The sequence below is a fragment of the Schistocerca nitens genome, chromosome 2 (genome assembly GCF_023898315.1).
Source record: "Schistocerca nitens isolate TAMUIC-IGC-003100 chromosome 2, iqSchNite1.1, whole genome shotgun sequence".
In the NCBI taxonomy this organism is placed as follows: Eukaryota; Metazoa; Arthropoda; class Insecta; order Orthoptera; family Acrididae; genus Schistocerca; species Schistocerca nitens.
The window spans coordinates 458,530,614-458,549,964 of NC_064615.1; the positions used below are offsets into that span (position 1 = coordinate 458,530,614).

A 19,351-nucleotide genomic window follows, 5' to 3' on the forward strand; every position below is an offset into this window, starting at 1 on the left:
GATGTAGAGGAATTGGATGCCTCGCTGATATATCTCAACAGTATCAATCCAAAAACACAATTTACTACACAGATGGAGAATAATGGCCAAATGAATTTCTTGGATGTATCTGTTATCAAGTGAGGGAAGGGACGTTGGACCATAGGGTACACAGAAAAGCTACGCATGCTGACTGTTACTTGCACAAAGATCCTAACCAACACCCCATACAAAATGAGGTGCAATTAAAACCTTGGTGGGCAGAGCAAACAAAATTTATGGACTGACTTATTTAAAAGATGCGCTTGAACATCTACCATGAACTTCAAAAAGAATGGTTATTCCAATAACTTTGGCCAAGGGAGAGAATCAGGATTGACAAGGAACAACATCCACTCACAGGGAAAGTTTCCTTCTATTCATCAGTGTGATTACAGGTCAAATTGGGAAAGTGTTAAGCAAGTATGGTGTGGAAACAACCTTGAGACCCACCAGGAAAGTAAAAGAATGTTTAAGATCAGCAAAAGGTATAGGACATCCTTTAGTTACACCGTGTGTACCCGAAATTCCTTGTAGTTGTGGTTGAGTTTGTGTAGGTACCATAAAAAGAAGTTTTAATATCCTTCTGGTTGAACACAAGAGGAATTACCCCCTGGGAGACACGGATAAAATGGTCATACCAGAACCTCTTTACCAAGAGGGTGATCATGAAATAAAATACACTGACAAGAATGTCATATCAAAAACTTCGCACTACTATGCTCATATGTATAGAAAGGCTATTGAGATTTACAAACACAGAAATAATTTTCACAGAAAAGAGGAAGATATTAAATCAAATAAAATCTGGATGTTAACATTGCAACATAAGAAAGATGATCCATTACTTTCAGTCAAGAAGGTTGGCACTACCAGAGACAATTTCATAGCCAACGTAATGAAATGGACTGTGATGCCCCCTACATACCCATATATTCAGCGCTCCCTCGGGTTCTGGTTGCAGTTACCTCTGAATATGCCTCCTGCAGTCAAAGAGGAAACATTAGGAGAAAGTTTCATATGTCAACCATGGCCTACTGGCCCGGAAGTTTTAAGTGATGTCAGTACCAGCCATGAAAGCTTACATTGTATGATAAAATATTGTGTCACAAACACACATCCCATCAATCTCATTTTTTACCATCCATAATTCACCCATCACCTTTCCAGATCACATCTGGAATTGTAAACCCTGACCTTCATCAGACAGTTGATCATTGATCAGACAATCAAACAAACAAGATGAGTCTTCTATTGAAAGAATCCACCTGTTTGGACAGTCACGACAAGATTATCCAGGCGAAGGCACCATTCGGATACGGTGGGGTGTCACATAGAGGACAAAGGCAAGTCAGAGTGCCTAGTGATTCACTGAATGAACAAGCAAACATGCAACATATTCCACATAAGAAGGTGCTAAAATTTAACAATCCAGGAAGATTTTCGTATTTTGCAACAATAAATACCAATTCTTTAACGAAAGTTGGTAAATTGAAACATTTAACAGATATCTTAGATCAAGAGAACATAGTTATCACAGCAGCCCTTCAAGAGTTACACAATACTGGCCAGGACCTGACCAAATCAAAAGGATATCGACTTTATAAGGGACCACCAGGAGAAAGGGTAATAGAAAATGTTCCCCAATTCAGTGTGGGTTTCTTGGTACATAATAGAATATTGGATTCCATTGAGGATTTTTCATCCAATTCCTCAAGAATGGCATTGTTAACAATTAAGGTGGAAAACAGAAGATACACACTGATAAATATTCATGCTCCAACTAATGTTAAAAATAGAACTGACAAGAATGAAACAGAAAAATTCTGGTATGAACTTGATCAACTAGTAAGGACCATACCGGATACTAACATTAAAATTCTGCTTGGAGACTGTAATGCGTAGACAGGACGAGAGAAGATATTTCGAGGTGTGATGGGGCAATGGTCAGTGCATGAACTTACAAACAAGAACGGGGAACAGGTAATTGAATTTTGTACTACAAATGAGTTGGTTTTGAAGACAACAAGGTATAAGAGAAGACCACATAAGTTAATGACATGGAAATGCCGTAACGTCCACCTAGGAGAGTTCCAGATAGATCATGTGGCCATGGATCAGAAATTCCATACGGAAATCTATAATGTTAAAGTGCTGCGTGGCGTTGATGTTGATCTAGACCACTACATTTCAAAAATTAAAATCAAACTGACACATAAAAGAAAAAGCAAACCTCGAAAGTTAGAAACAATGAGTACATATGACCCTAGTTATATTATTAATAATCAGATATATTATGAGAGATCAAGAATACCTTTAAGTGACAATCTAGAAGCCACTGCGAATCAATTAAAACCTTGGCTGAAGAAGTAGCTCCTGTACGGAAACACAAGAAACATGCTTGGTGGAATGAGGAATGCGATGTAGTGATTCAACATAGACGTAAGGCCTGGTTAAATGACCAACAAAAGAGAACTGAAAGCTCCTGGGAGGAATTAACAAATGTTAGATGATCAACCGCTAAAGAAATTAGAAGGGTCAAAAGGCAATTTCATAAGGACTCGCTAAAATCTATCGAGGATGTTTTCCGTCACCACAACACAAGAGATTACTATCAGACATTCAAACAGTACCGGTCAAAATACACTCCACCTATTCTTATCATGAAGGATACAAACAGAAAGGTATATTGGCTAAATATTTCAAACAGTTACTAAATAGTACGGAATGTGTACATCATTTGCAATTTGACCCCTATCCAAGAAACGGAACACATTTAGAAAGAGTTATACCACTACAGCCAGATGAAGTACGAGCAGCGATTAACTCACTTCGGAATTATAAAGCAGCAGGTGAGAACCAACTAGCAGCAGAACTTTGGTGACATGGAAATGTACAAACTATTCTGAACTTACACAAACACCTTACTGAGATTTGGAATACTGAGAAGTTATCAGAGGAATGGAATGTTGCAATAATCCATCCACTACACAAAAAAGGAGATAGATCGGATCCAAATAATTATAGGAGTCTATCCTTGCTGGATATTACTTATAAAAATTTTTACGAGGTTCTGTATTTCAGAATTCATGAACAGTTTGATGGTGAACTAGGCGAATATCAAGGAGGCTTTTGTCCAGGATGAAGCTGTCCTGATCAAATTATTAGTCTCAAATGGATAATGAAACATCAAAGAGTCAGGAACAAGAAGCTAGTGATCACCTTTGTAGATTTTAAAAAAAGCTTATGACTGTATCCATCATGAATCTCTAATGTCAATTCTTAAAGAATTTGGTTTACATCAGAAACTTGTCAACCTCATTGCAGTCTCCCTTCAAAATACCAAAGCTAGAGTAAGGTCCAGAAATGAAGACTTTAAACATTTTGAGATTCATACGGGCCTTCAACAAGGCGATGGATTGTCTCCATTATTGTTCAGTTGTGTGCTGGAGAAAATCATGCATGAATGGAACAAGATATGCCCAGCATCTGATAAGACTGGAAGAAAGATTCGACTTAACTGCCTTGCATTTGCAGATAACTTCACACTGTTGTTGTTGTTGTTGTTGTGGTCTTCAGTCCTGAGACTGGTTTGATGCAGCTCTCCATGCTACTCTATCCTGTGCAAGCTTCTTCATCTCCCAGTACCTACTGCAACCTACATCCTTCTGAATCTGCTTAGTGTATTCATCTCTTGGTCTCCCTCTACGATTTTTACCCTCCACGCTGCCCTCCAATGCTAAATTTGTGATCCCTTGATGCCTCAAAACATGTCCTACCAACCGATCCCTTCTTCTAGTCAAGTTGTGCCACAAACTTCTCTTCTCCCAAATCCTATTCAATACCTCCTCATTAGTTACGTGATCTACCCACCTTATCCTCAGCATTCTTCTGTAGCACCACATTTCGAAAGCTTCTATTCTCTTCTTGTCCAAACTGGTTATCGTCCATGTTTCACTTCCATACATGACTACACTCCATACAAATACTTTCAAAAACGACTTCCTGACACTTAAATCTATACTCGATTTTAACAAATTTCTCTTCTTCAGAAACGCTTTCCTTGCCATTGCCAGTCTACATTTTATATCCTCTCTACTTCGACCATCATCAGTTATTTTACTCCCTAAATAGCAAAACTCCTTTACTACTTTATGTGTCTCATTTCCTAATCTAATCCCCTCAGCATCACCCGATTTAATTTGACTACATTCCATTATCCTCGTTTTGTTTTTGTTGATGTTCATCTTATATCCTCCTTTCAAGACACTGTCCATTCCGTTCAACTGCTCTTCTAAGTCCTTTGCTGTCTCTGACAGAATTACAATGTCATCGGCGAACCTCAAAGTTTTTACTTCTTCTCCATGAATTTTAATACTACTCCGAAGTTTTCTTTTGTTTCCTTTACTGCTTGCTCAATATACAGATTGAATAACATCGGGGAGAGACTACAACCCTGTCTCACTCCTTTCCCAACCACTGCTTCCCTTTCATGCCCCTCGACTCTTATAACTGCCATCTGGTTTCTGTACAAATTGTAAATAGCCTTTCGCTCCCTGTATTTTACCCCTGCCACCCTCAGAATTTGAAAGAGAGTATTCCAGTTAACATTGTCAAAAGCTTTCTCTAAGTCTACAAATGCTAGAAACGTAGGTTTGCCTTTTCTTAATCTTTCTTCTAAGATAAGTCGTAAGGTTAGTATTGCCTCACGTGTTCCAACATTTCTACGGAATCCAAACTGATCTTCCCCGAGGTCCGCTTCTACCAGTTTTTCCATTCGTCTGTAAAGAATTCGCGTTAGTATTTTGCAGCTGTGACTTATTAAACTGATAGATCGGTAATTTTCACATCTGTCAACACCTGCTTTCTTTGGTATTGGAATTATTATATTCCTCTTGAAGTCTGTGGGTATTTCGCCTGTCTCATACATCTTGCTCACCAGATGGTAGAGTTTTGTCATGACTGGCTCTCCCAAGGCCATCAGTAGTTCTAATGGAATGTTGTCTACTCCCGGGGCCTTGTTTCGACTCAGATCTTTCAGTGCTGTGTCAAACTCTTCACGCAGTATCGTATCTCCCATTTCATCTTCATCTACATCCTCTTCCATTTCCATTATACTGTCCTCAAGTACATCGCCCTTGTATAAACCCTCTATATACTCCTTCCACCTTTCTGCCTTCCCTTCTTTGCTTAGAACTGGGTTTCCATCTGAGCTCTTGATATTCATACAAGTGGTTCTCTTTTCTCCAAAGGTCTCTTTAATTTTCCTGTAGGCAATATCTATCTTACCCCTAGTGAGACAAGCCTCTACATCCTTACATTTGTCCTCTAGCCATCCCTGCTTAGCCATTTTGCACTTTCTGTCGATCTCATTTTTGAGATGTTTGTATTCCCTTTTGCCTGCTTCATTTACTGCATTTTTATATTTTCTCCTTTCATCAATTAAATTCAATATTTCTTCTGTTACCCAAGGATTTCTATTAGCCGTCGTCTTGTTACCTACTTGATCCTCTGCTGCCTTCACTACTTCATCCCTCAGAGCTACCCATTCTTCTTCTACTGTATTTCTTTCCCCCATTCCTGTCAATTGTTCCCTTATGCTCTCCCTGAAACTCTCTACAACCTCTGGTTCTTTCAGTTTATCCAGGTCCCATCTCCTTAAATTCCCACCTTTTTGCAGTTTCTTCAGTTTCAATCTGCAGTTCATAACCAATAGATTGTGGTCAGAATCCACATCTGCCCCTGGAAATGTCTTACAATTTAAAACCTGGTTCCTAAATCTCTGTCTTACCATTATATAATCTATCTGATACCTATTAGTATCTCCAGGATTCTTCCAGGTATACAACCTTCTTTTATGATTCTTGAACCAAGTGTTAGCTATGATTAAGTTATGCTCTGTGCAAAATTCTACAAGGCGGCTTCCTCTTTCATTTCTTCCCCCCAATCCATATTCACCTACTATTTTTCCTTCTCTCCCTTTTCCTACTGACGAATTCCAGTCACCCATGACTATTAAATTTTCGTCTCCCTTCACTACCTGAATAATTTCTTTTATCTCGTCATACATTTCATCAATTTCTTCATCATCTGCAGAGCTAGTTGGCATATAAACTTGTACTACTGTAGTAGGCATGGGCTTTGTGTCTATCTTGGCCACAATAATGCGTTCACTATGCTGTTTGTAGTAGCTAACCCGCACTCCTATTTTTTTATTCATTATTAAACCTACTCCTGCATTACCCCTATTTGATTTTGTATTTATAACCCTGTAATCACCTGACCAAAAGTCTTGTTCCTCCTGCCACCGAACTTCACTAATTCCCACTATATCTAACTTTAACCTATCCATTTCCCTTTTTAAATTTTCTAACCTACCTGCCCGATTAAGGGATCTGACATTCCACGCTCCGATCCGTAGAATGCCAGTTTTCTTTCTCCTGATAACGACGTCCTCTTGAGTAGTCCCCGCCCGGAGATCCGAATGGGGGACTATTTTACCTCCGGAATATTTTACCCAAGAGGACGCCATCATCATTTAATCATACAGTAAAGCTGCATGTCCTCGGGAAAAATTACGGCTGTAGTTTCCCCTTGCTTTCACACTGTTAGTAACCAATATTGATGAAGCAGAGGTTCAAATAGAACAACTAGAAGGATTAGAGGCAAAGGTTGGATTGCAAATTTCATTTGAGAAAACAGAAATGATGCCCAGCTTCCCAGTTGACACATCCCATATCATACTTCATAATGATCGAAAAATTAAAGTAGTAAAAAAGTTTAAATATCTTGGTGAGATTACTACCTGGAATGCTAATGAAGGAGCATCAATAGAGAGCAGAACATTGAAACTACAGCAAGCGCCGAGAACCACATGGCCCACCTACAAAAAACAATCTCTCTCAATAAATGCTAAATTTCGACATTACTCCACTGTCGTTAAACCGGAAGCAACATATGCAAGTGAAACACTATTCAAACTAAGTACTCAAGTAACAACTGACAAATTGCAGGAAGTTGATAGAAGAATACTTCGAACAATTATCAGTAAAAAAAACTGAGTTAATGGGCAGTGGAGACTTTTGCCCAATTCAGTAGTGTCTAAAGAAAGTGAATCCATTATTGATACAATGCAGAAAAGAAGGATTGCATTTTTCGGCCACATATCTCGCCTACCAAATACTAGAATCCTGAAGCAACTTTTTGACTACTTCTGGAACAGTAAAACCAAAAACATCTGGTTTAAAGTAGTACAAAGTGATCTTGATGAACTGAACATCACCACGCACAAAATTCAACACGCAGAAGAGAAACTGCTTCTGAAGAAAAAATACACATGGCTGACATTCAAACCATCAGAATGAGCAGCCAGATCACAGCTTATGAAGAAATTTTGGAAAACGAAGAAATTGTTGACTGCTAAGACCTAAACTTAATCATTGTAGGCCCTGTTGTATTATGTTTGATTTTAGTGCTCCAGTGCGGGCGTAAACTATGTAAATAAATAATTGTGTTCCAAAAGATTCGGTGCTCGGCCCACTCTAGATCTTGACCTACGGAAATGATTCATTTGGGACATTGGAGGACTCTTCAACACTATACCGAGTGCTGATGACACAAATTTATTGATAAAATGCCCAAATACACCACATAAGAAACAAACAGGAGAATAATGATGGCTCACAAATGCTTCACATTTTAAAGCCTAACCCTTAATGTTGTAAAAACTCATATTATGCCATACCAAACAAACAAAAAATGACTTACAGATACCAGAAGTAGCGTTAAAAGGACATACACTGGATGAGACTCCATGTGTGAAGTTCTTGGGTATCCAGTCAAATAATAAACTGAGATGCCAACAGCATGTGGATAAGTGAAACAAAAAGCTCAGTTTTCTCTCCTTTGCACTCACTGTGTTGACCTGCAGAGAATATAGTCAGCATATGTTGCATACTTTCACTCAATTCTGTCCTATGGAATAATCTTCTGGGGCACTGTAGCTATGGTGAAAAAGAATTTACTGTAAGGAAATAAGAAAAATGCGTGTAAACTGCAGTGAACATCATACAGAATCCTCTTCAGGGACGTATGGATTCTTACACATGCTCCCTAATGGTGTTGATAGTTAATAACAAGAAAGAATTTAGGAACAACTCAGCAATTTACAAGCACAATATCAAAAGTAGAAATAATTTCCATACAGGTTGTGCATCCAGCTCTAGGGTTAAGAATGCTGTTTTATATTCTTGTACAAAAGCCCATAAACGGGTTGCCGGAAGGTATCAGACAAGAAATTTAAAATTCCCAAATATTTACACACAAAGTAAAAAGAGGACCCTAATTAGAAATTCCATCTATAATACATCCGAATACTTTGAGTTAAGGGCATAAATTCTGCCTAAATCTAATATTTGAATGGGATAAATCCTGATTTCACTAATAATCAGACAGCTAATAGCAGTCTGTGTAAAGTTAAAATGTTTTGTAAGAAGTAGTGACTAATAATGGCAACTGAGAAGGGAGAGCATTGGCTTCTTTCAAAGTAATTATTTTTGCTCCTAACATACATGAATAAAGTAATCTATGTAATTACCATAATAATGTTTTGAGTAGTGACAGTTCTGGAACTTTCTGGCAGATTAAAACTGTGTGCTGGACCAGGACTTCAGTTCGAGTACCAGTCCAAAACACAGTTTTAATTAATCTGCCAGAAAGCTTCATATCAGCGCACACCCCGCTGCGAAGTGAAAATTTCATTCTGGAGTGACAGTTATGATTTGTTTTTAGTATATTTTGCAGAAGCCAATGGCCTTGTTGCAGTGGTAACACTCTTTCCTGTCAGATCACCGGAGTTAAAGTGCTGTCGGGCTTGGCTAGCACTAGGATTGGTCACCGTCCAGGTCTGCTGAGTGCTGTTGACAAGTGGGGTGCAATGAGCCCTAGTGAGGCCAATTGAGGAGCTATTGGATTGAGAAGTAGCAGTCCTGGTCACAAAAGCTGACAACTGGGAGTTCAGTTGCTGACTACCTGCCCCTCCATATCCGCAACCAGTGACTTCTGAGGGCTGAGGACGACACAGCGGCCAGTCGGTACCGCTGGGCCTTCAAGGCCTGTTCGGGCAGTGTTTGTTTGCTTGTGTGTTTGTATACTTTGCAGAGGTAGCCATCAGTGTTCACTTCTGCCTGTTAATGTACAACTTGACTCATTCCTCACCCTTGATGTATAGGATTGACAGAAAATGGTGTGTGAATGAATGCATGAACTCACCTTGGGAGTTGTTGGGGAGGACATCTTAAGAGTGTTGAACCTGGATGAGCTCGCACTACTGCCAGAATTGCTGCTTGCAGCTGACCTGGAAGGAAGTTAAATTGTAAAGGAAATTAATGAAGAGAATATATATCTTACATACATAAAAGGCAATGTCGTGACTGACTGACAGACTGAAACCTCTAAGGATACAAACTTGAAATCTGGAAAGGGTGTTGATTTATACTATAGGTGTCATTTAAGAAGGGAGTTCTCAAAATTTCTCCCCTAGGTAGGTGAAACAGAGGATGAAAGGGATTTCAAAAATATGTTGCTATTAAAGCAATTCTGAAGCTAAAATGCGAAAATAGGTATTTGGTTTCTCGATCAAAAATAAATAAATACATGTTTCAGCATTTTTGGAAATTCAGCTGCTAAGGGAGTAAAATAGTATGTGAAAAGCTGTTTCTCAGTTAGAAGTAACAAAATGTGTTTTTTTTTTTTTTTTTTTTTTTTTTTTTTTGGATGTTCAACACTCTGAGGGGGAGGGGAAGGGGAAGGGGGAGGGGGAGGGGGGGGGAATATGGGATGAAAGTTTTTAAGAAAATACTGTAATAAAAATAACCAATTTTTGAAAACATTATGTAAGTGGATAGCTAAAAAACCATCTACTCACTAAGCAACAGCAGGAGAACACACATATAACATGTATTATGTATGCAAGATTTCAGAGTCAGTGGCTTCTTCTTCTGGAAGGAGGGTTGAAGGGGAAGGAAGAGGTGTGGAAGAAAAGAACTGGTGAGGTACCAAAAAAAAGTGGGAGAGTTCGGAAAAATCACCCAGAACCCATGGTCAGCGACGACTTACCAGATGAGATGAAAAGGAAAGACTGATTGTTGGGGACTGCACGGGACAAGATTTGAAAACGTGAGAGCTTAAAAGTGGAAGATAGTGATATACAAGACAGATATTACTGGTAAAACATTGTGCATGAGTTAATAAAAGTGAAAGGCTAAGTGCATTGTACTTGTTACAGGAAGGAGCGGGATGGTGAAAACTACACAGGTCAGAAAATGAAAGATGTAGAAAACTAAAATGGAGTAAGAAAGGAATAGTTACTGTGGAGAAATGCTGAGACCAAAGAATTAATGTAAATTAAGGCTAGGCAGGTGGCAAGAACCAAGGACATGTTGTAGGGCCAGTTCCCATCTGCAGAGTACTGAGAAACTGGTTTCAGGGTGAAAAATCCAGATGGTGAAACAGGCACTAAAGCCATGACTGTCATGTTGTATGACATGCTCTGCAACAGGATACTATGTCTAGCCATTATACACCATCTGCCTATGCCCATTCATCCTAACCGATAACTTGATGGCAGTCATACCAATGTAAAAAGCCAAACAGTGTTTACGTAACAGCTGATACATGACCTGTCATTTCACAGGTGGCTCTCCCTTTGACAGTATATGTTTTCTCAATTGCATGGCTGGTATATGTGGTGGTAGGAGGGTTCATAGGGCAAGTCTTGTAGTGGGGATGGTCATAGGGGTAGGATCCATAGGGTAGGGACATGGGCGCAGAAGGAGCATAAGGTCTGACAAGGATTCTGTGGAGATTGAGGGGCAATGAAAAGTTATTCTAGGAGTAGTGGGCAAAATCTCAGACACAATGGACCTCATTTTAAGGAATGATTTTAGGAAGTGATGGCCTTATCAAGGTAGATGATTAATACATTCAAGACCAGGAAAATAAGGAGTGACAAATGGTGTACTCCTCAGTTGTTTTTTGGAGGGATTGGCATTACCAGGATTGAATGTGGTGGCCCAGGAAATCTGCTCCTGAACTAGGTTGGTGGGTGGATTACATCCAGTGAAGGTTGAGGTGAGAATGGTGGTTTGTTGCTGTAAAGAGTCTGCATCTGAATAAATAAGTTTGCTTTGAATACCAAGGCTATATGGGAGGAACGTTTGACATGGAAAGGAGGGCAACTGTTGAAATACTGTTGTTTGTAGGTTTAATGTGTGTAGCTAGCCTTCAGTGAGGATGAGATAAACATCAAGGAAAACAGCATGGGATTCGTAATAGGGATATGTGAAATGTAATTGGGAGAATGCATTTAGAGAGTCCAGGAATTTTAACAGGTCAGCTTCACCACGAGTCCGTATGGCAAATATGTCATCAATGTATGTAAACCAAACCATGGGCCAAAGACTTATGGATCCCAGGAAAACCCACTCCAAGTGACCCATGAAAATGTTAGCACACAAAGGAGCCATTATGGTTCCCATGGCCATACCCCTGATCTGTCTGTATGTCTGCCAACAACTGCTTCACCTTTTATGTGTGTGTTCTTCTGCTGCTGCTTGGTGAGTAGATTTTTTAAAACAATGTGTTCAATTACATTATTTTTTTTTAAATATTTTGTTACATTAAAATATTTTTAAAGCTAGAACTATGACAAATGATATTTGACTTCTCAATCAGATGTAAAGAAATGTGTATTGGTGGATGACTGTTTCTATAGAAATATCACAAGAACTCAATAGGCACAATGCACTAAAACTTTGGACTTCAGCTACTAGAAACGCTTTTTGGTCAGAAGTACATTTGGAAAATACAATGGCCTTAATTGCATGAACCTTTAGATGATGATACAGTTTGTGAACAACATCTGTAACAATTTTATTAAAGAAAAACAAAAAAGAAAAATCTGTGCAGCCCACAGAGCGTATGCAAGTGAAGCAGCGAGCGGCAAGCTAGTATGTAATATATATAGCTTTTAATATTCTCAACCTGAAAGATGACATTATTTCTGCTCTCCTGGGAAGGTACTGGTCTTTGCTTAATGATGGTGAACTCAGTCGAGATGGGAGAGAGCTAGGACCTGACACTGAGCTTACTGGTTGGCTTCCGGTCATCAGACTGTTCATCTCTGAAAAAAAAATAAAGTGATAGTTTAAAAATTTTTATACTGTTAAGGATATCTCTTTTCAGTGCATGATTAAATAATTATATTGGCCTTAATGAAGAGATCTACAACTAAAAGGTTTCAGAATGAGGGAGATTTACAATGAAGGGAAGCTCATGACCATAGGGAGGTCGAAATGTGGAAGAGATAAAAGTTCAAAGTGTTCAACAGAGCCACCACCAATCAGAGCAATGAAAATGAGCTTTAGTCCCAATTAATAAAACATCCACAATGAACTGATAAAAAGAAAGTAAATGTAACAACATTATGTGCAGGTTACCAGGTATACAATGAAACAGATTAAAGAAACCAATCTGGAAATTCAAGAAAGACGAACAACAGTTTGTCAACAACAGGAAATGTAACAAGATAAAAGCAAGAGAACAGACCAAAATTTGCTGTTCAGGAACAATTCACTTTGTCAACATGACAAGTAGGGTGATTCCTGTACAAGTAGAAAGGGCATTTCAATAAGCAGAGATGTAAGGAAAGAGTCATCGAAGTTTAATCTGTATTGAGTGTGAGATGGAACAAATCTAAAAACAACAAAAGAGCATAATGTATAAATGAAATGAGCAGCGAATTACAAAGTAAGTTTTTAGATTAACAAAAGGTGGAATATCAGAGTTAAAAACCCAGTTGATGATGAGGTCATTAGTGGTGGACTACAATCTCAGATACAGGAAAAAGGTAGAGAAGAGAGTCTGCTGTGTCATTAATCCAGCTAAACAAGTTATGGAAAAACTAAATTTGGATAGCTGGGTAGGGATTCAAACATCACTACTTCTGACAATTAGCATGCTAACCACAGTGCCACATCGCTTAGTTTGACATAAATGAGACACATTAGCATGGATTACTTTTGTAAAAGATTCATAGTATCCATACATGATCAATTTTATACAAGCCTGAACATAGGATAGCCTGAAGTGAACATCTGTAAAAGAAAAAGCTAAGTCTTTGTAAAACAACAATATATACAAACTGTGACAATAAAGTAATGAGAGTCATTTTTATTCCCCCCTAGGGTGGCAAACAAAGCAGCCTGCTGGCACAGGCAGTGACCAACCTTGGTTTTTTCCCACTACAACCTCATGTGGCATGTGCCTACAATATTTGAACTGGGAGTATCAGCTGGAAGAGCAAAGTCCTGTATTTTCTTTTTGTCACAACAATGGAATCTTGAAACATTGCACAGTGGTATGCTGTATCAAACTTGGTGATAATGCTGCAGTAACATATGGGACTTGGAAATGGGGGCTTATCAAGAGTGCAAGTGTTTCATTGGGACAATATGTTTTATAAAGGCAGAACCAATGTCAGAGATGAACATCACAGTGAGTGACCATCAACAGCACGAACAGATGACAACACAGCCACGGCGAGTTAACTTCCTTGAGCTGATAGATGATTAATCATGAAGATGATTGCAAATGAAATGAATATTGATTGGGGTAACTGTTCACCTTATATTGACCGAAAATATGGGAATGAGAAAACTTTGTGACAAAATGGTTTCCAAAAATCCCACACAGCAACAAAAATGTCAGCGGAGAACTGCGGCTGTTGATCTATTGGAACAGGTGGGACTGAATCCCATGGGTGTTGTAATCTCGTAGCTTTGGCAGTTTCAATTCATTGAGTCTGCAGCACTGTAGGTGCTCATTTGTTTTGTTTAGAAGACAAGCTTCTGCGTGACTAATAAGTCAGTCAGTCAGGCTCCAGCTCTAAGCCAATACATTTCAACAGAGTGGCAGGTTAAGTGTGTATCTTTTCCTGTCTTTTACTCATAGTATAATTCTAAAATTTCATGTGTGTTTCTGTTCAAGAGCTGTAAGCTTCCATTCTGTAAGTGTAAATTCAGGCAGTCTTTAGTGCAGTTTTCATTTCTTCTGATTAACCAGCTGCATGGCTTACTGACACAGCAGCATCCATTGGTGACTCATCAGGAGGGCAGCAAGTTGCATAACTAGGATTATATCTGCTTTTATAGTTTACATCTTAAGTTACTCTTGCTGGGATGGGTAGGACGTGTGCATGCTGTGTGCAGATGAAGGAGGAGCTGTCCACAATTCACAAACAGCTGAATGAGCTTTTGGCTATGGACAGTTACCTTCAGGCTACTGCCTTCGGGTGCAGCAGTGGTGTAGAATCCGGAACAACTCATGTTACATCTCAGTATCACTTGTTTCACCCATGGGTTTCACTGACTGAGGCACCTCCTAGTGTATCGGATATTGTGAATCCACCCTCACAGCAGCATGACCTGCATTATTGGTTGGGAATCTGTTGGACTCCCCTCGACAGATCAGGGGTGCGCGACACAAAGGAAACAGCTACTCTGGTAGCAGAGTATTTGTGGAGTGCACGAGGGTTTTTCACTCTAGGCAGTAGTTTGAGGTATTCAGATCAACACTCACCAGTCGATACGCAGCAAGGAAAGTCAGCCGCATTCATAGTAAAGACATTTCGACTGTCAAAATTTTATTAGTTGAGTGTGACAGTGAAGTTGTCTATCAGGTATAGGTGTAACTAAGTTAATTATTGGATGTTTTTACTGGCTACATGATTCTGCTAGACAGTTCTACAGTTATTCTAAGAATGTCTGTGGTCAGTAGCATGCAAATTCCCATATCATGTATTACCAGTCAGAGGCGATTTTAACCTACCGAGTATAGACTGGAATTTCTACACATTCACTGCAGGATAGACAGACAGACAGACAGACAGACAGACATCATTTTCTGAAAACTGTTTTGAGCGGTCCACATACAATGGAAATATTTTAGACCATGTAGTCACTGGAAATATTTTAGACCATGTAGTCACAAACAGGTCAGATCTTACTGACAATGTCAGTATGGAAATGAGGATTAGCGATCATGTCATTATAGCAACTACAGTTATGACAGTTATCAGACCAGTTAAGAAGGCCAGGAGAGGGTTTCTGCTAAAAAGAGCAGATAAGGAGTTGTTAGCATCTTACTTACACAGTGAACTGACATCACTTAGTTCTAGTAAGATTGATATAGAGGAATTATGGGCAAAGTTTAAGCAGACTATAAATCACGGTCTGGAGAATTATGTGCCTAGTAAATGGATTAAGTATGGAAAAGACCCACCATGGTTTCACACCAAGTTTCGGAAAACGCTGAGGAATCAGAGCTCGTTGCACTCTCGGTTCAAATGAGAATGCACAAATCATGAAAAGCAAAGGTTAGTAGAGTGTTGTGTGTCTGTAAAAGATCTATGCATAAAGCTTACAACTAATACCACAATCATACCTGAGCAAAAGATGTGGCTGAGAACCCAAGGAAATTCTGGTCCTATGTAAAATCACTAAGTGGGTGTGAGGCATCCATCCAGTAAATTGTTCCCCAGTCTGTCATGAAAGTTGATGATAGCAAAACAAAAGACAAAGTTATAAATTTCATGTTTAAGAAATTGCTTATTGCTGTGTGACCATCGAACAGACTCCCACATGGACGATATAGTAATAACGATCTCTGGCGTAGAGAAACAACTGAAGGAGTTGAAAACAAATAAGTCACCAGGTCCGGATGGAATCCCAGTTTGATATTGGCCCCTTATCTGATTGTATTTATTGTGAATCTCTCACCCAGTGCAAAGTCCCAAGTGACTGGAAAAAAAAGGGCAGGTGGCTCCTGTGTGTAAGAATGGCAAAAGAATGGACCTGCAAAATTGTAGACCAATATCCTCAACATCAGTTTTTTCGAGAATCCTTGAAAATATTCTCAGTTTGAATGGAATAAATTTTCTTGAGGCTGAGAAGCTTATGTACACGAATCACCATGGTTTTAGAAAGCATCATTCGTGGGAAACTCAGTTTGCTTTTTTCTCACATGATATGCTGTGAACTATGGATGAAGGGCAACATGCACATTCCATATTTCTATATTTGCAGAAAGCATTTGAGATGGGTGTCCCACTGCTCGAGTAAGAGCATATGGAAACCGTTCATAGGTATGGTAGTAGCTCGACGACTTCTTAAGTTACAGAAGCCAGTATGTTGTATTTGACAGCAAATGATCATCAGAGGCAAGGGTGTCATCAGGAGTGCCAGGAAAGTGCAATAGGACCACTGTTATCCTCTACAGATACCTCTATGCTAGTGTGACCTATTCTTGAGTACTGCTTGAGTGTTTGGGAGCTGAACTGGCTCAGATTAAAGGAAGACATCAAAGTAATTCAGAGGCAGGCTGCTAGCTTCGTTACTGGTATGTTCGAACAACACCCAAGTGTTACGGAACTGCTTCAGGAACTCAGATGGGAATCCCTGGAGGGAAGGAACATTCTTTTTGAGGAACTCGACTGAGAATATTAAGAGAACTGTCATTTGAAGCTGACTGCAGAACGATTCTTCTGCTTCCAACATTCCTTGTATGTAAGGACCATAAAGATAAGATACTAAAAATTAGACTCATATGGAGGCATAAAGACATTTACTTTTCCATCATTCTATGCAAATGATCATAATCATATGGCATCAGTGGCTGGGAGGTCCCTGGCGGGAAGTTCGGCCGCAAAGTGCAAGTCTTATTGATTGCGACGCCACATTGGGTGACTTGCACGTCGACAATGGGGATGAAATGACGATGAGGACAGCACAACACTCAGTCCCTGCTGGGAGAAAATCTCTCACCCCAGTCATCAATCGAACCTGGGCCCCCGTGCATGGTATCACACGTGCTGACCGTTCAGCTATTGCAAGTTGAACAGGAATGGAAATGACTGGTAGCTGTATGGGGAATCCTCCGCTACATGCCATACAGGGATTGCAGAGTATCAATGTAAATTATATTGTGCACAAAGAGTGGTTACCTCCAGGCTAGATGTTAAGCCAATACTACAACCACAAAATTTTTGAAAAAGTTCGAATGTGGCTCCATCGTGTTCATCTACACATTGCTAAAGGATTGTGCATCACAACAACACAGTATTTCCTATTGAATGGTCTGCTAGGCAACTTTTGACATCAGAGTCCATTGCAGTGCGAACACAACATGACCCTGTGTGACTCTTTTGAATTCCCAAAAGTGAAGTCAGTCACAAAAGGACTCTGTTTTGCAACAGTACAGGATGTCTACACAGCTGTGACATGGTTTTTGTTGGTATACCAGCGAAGAGATTCAGAGATGCTGCCAACAATGGAAGCACTGATAGAGTAAGTGTTTTTGGGTACAAGGGAGTCACTCGAAGTGGGCACCAGTGAAGTTGATGAAAAATGTGAATAAAGGCATTTTTTCTAAACAGTCTCTTTACTTTACTGCTGCACCTCATATATATTTGATTGAAGTATGTAAGGAAAGCGAACTATGGCTTTAAAACTAAAATCAACTTTACAGCTTTTTATTGGTGTAGCTCATGCTCTGCTAGATAATCAAACTTCAGCTCATAAGTCATAACAATAACAATCCCTGCATACCACATTAGGTTTATTGCATATATAGCTGGTTAACTATCGAACGTTTATTATTTTAATCATTTACACACAACTTTGTGCTATTGTAGAAGAGTTCACACACTTACGCTCATAAAATTTATGCAAGAATTTAGCTGACTGTTAAATTATTAGATACATTCCATGTACATGTAAGACTCTGCGCATCACACAATTCATATGTACCTACATTCCCTAATGTCAATTCTTTCCTTCTACGTAATGCTCACTCAGATGACCTCCAGCTCCCACCTCATTGCTATTCAGGTAATTCCATTACAACACTCATCTCCAGCATTCTGCTCTGTAAGTCAGAAGAAATATGAAAGACAACGTCACTGTCTCTCATCTTTATTCCTCCTCTTGTCCCCTCTCACTCAACTGATGAATAACTTAAAAAAGAAACAACTCTCTGCATATTTTAATCAGGTTATAAGTACAAACCCCCACCCCCTCATGAACCATGGACCTTGCCGTTGGTGGGGAGGCTTGAGGACCTCAACGATACAGATAGCCATACCGTAGGTGCAACAAAAATAGGAGGGTATCTGTTGAGAGGCCAGACAAACATGTGGTTCCTGAAGAGGGGCAGCAGCCTTTTCAGTAGTTGCAGGGGCAACAGTCTGGATGATTGACTGATCTGGCCTTGTAACACTAACCAAAATGGCCTTGCTGTTATGGTACTGCAAAACGGCCTTGCTGTTATGGTACTGCGAACAGCTGAAAGCAAGGGGAAACTACAGACGTCATTTTTCCCGGGGGCATGCACCTTTACTGTACGATTAAATGTTGGTGGCTTCCTCTTGGGTAAAATATTCCGGAGGTAAAATAGTCCCCCATTCGGATCTCCGGGCGAGTGACTACTCAAGAGGACGTCGTTATCAGGAGAAAGAAAGCTGGCATTCTACAGATCGAAGCGTGGAATGTCAGATCCCTTAATCGGGAAGGTAGGTTAGAACATTTAAAAAGGGAAATGGATAGGTTAAACTTAAATAAAGTGGGAATTAGTGAAGTTCGGTGGCAGGAGGAACAAGACTTTTGGTCAGGTGATTACAGGGTTATAAATACAAAATCAAATAGGGTAATGCAGGAGTAGCTTTAATAATGAATAGGAAAACAGGAGTGCGGGTAAGCTACCACAAACAGCATAGTAAACGCATTATTGTGGCCAAGCTAGACACGAAGCCCCGCCTACTACAGTAGTACAAGTTTATATGCTAACTAGCTCTGCAGATGATGAAGAAATTGATGAAATGTATGATGAGATAAAAGAAATTATTCAGGTAGTGTAGGGAGACGAAAATTTAATAGTCATGGGTGACTGGAATTCGACAGTAGGAAAAGGAAGAGAAGGAAACATAGTAGGTGAATATGGAATGGGGCTAAGAAATAAAAGAGGAAGCCGTCTGGTAGAATTTTGCGTGGAGCATAACTTACCAATAGCTAACACTTGGTTCAAAAACCATGAAAGAAAGTTGTATACATGGAAGAATCCTGGAGATACTACAAGGTTTCAGATAGATTATATAATGGTAAGACAGAGATTTAGGAACCAGGTTTTAAATTGTAAGACATTTCCCGGGGCAGATGTGGACTCTGACCACAATCTATTGGTTATGAACTGTAGAGTAAAACTGAAGAAACTGCAAAAAGGT

General features: G+C 39.5%; 1 protein-coding gene across 4 annotated transcripts in view; it reads right to left on the bottom strand.

Annotated features, from left to right (window-relative positions):
- LOC126236343 (protein brunelleschi) overlaps window positions 1-19,351 on the bottom strand; it is a 253,243-nt gene that overhangs the window by 41,335 nt on the left and 192,557 nt on the right. For all 4 annotated transcript variants that reach the window (XM_049945571.1, XM_049945572.1, XM_049945574.1 and 1 more), the window contains 2 exons: window positions 12,061-12,199; window positions 9,289-9,373 (listed from right to left, as the gene is read on the bottom strand). In XM_049945571.1, the coding sequence (XP_049801528.1) occupies window positions 9,289-9,373; window positions 12,061-12,199 (224 nt within the window). The remainder of the gene's footprint in view (window positions 1-9,288; window positions 9,374-12,060; window positions 12,200-19,351) is intronic.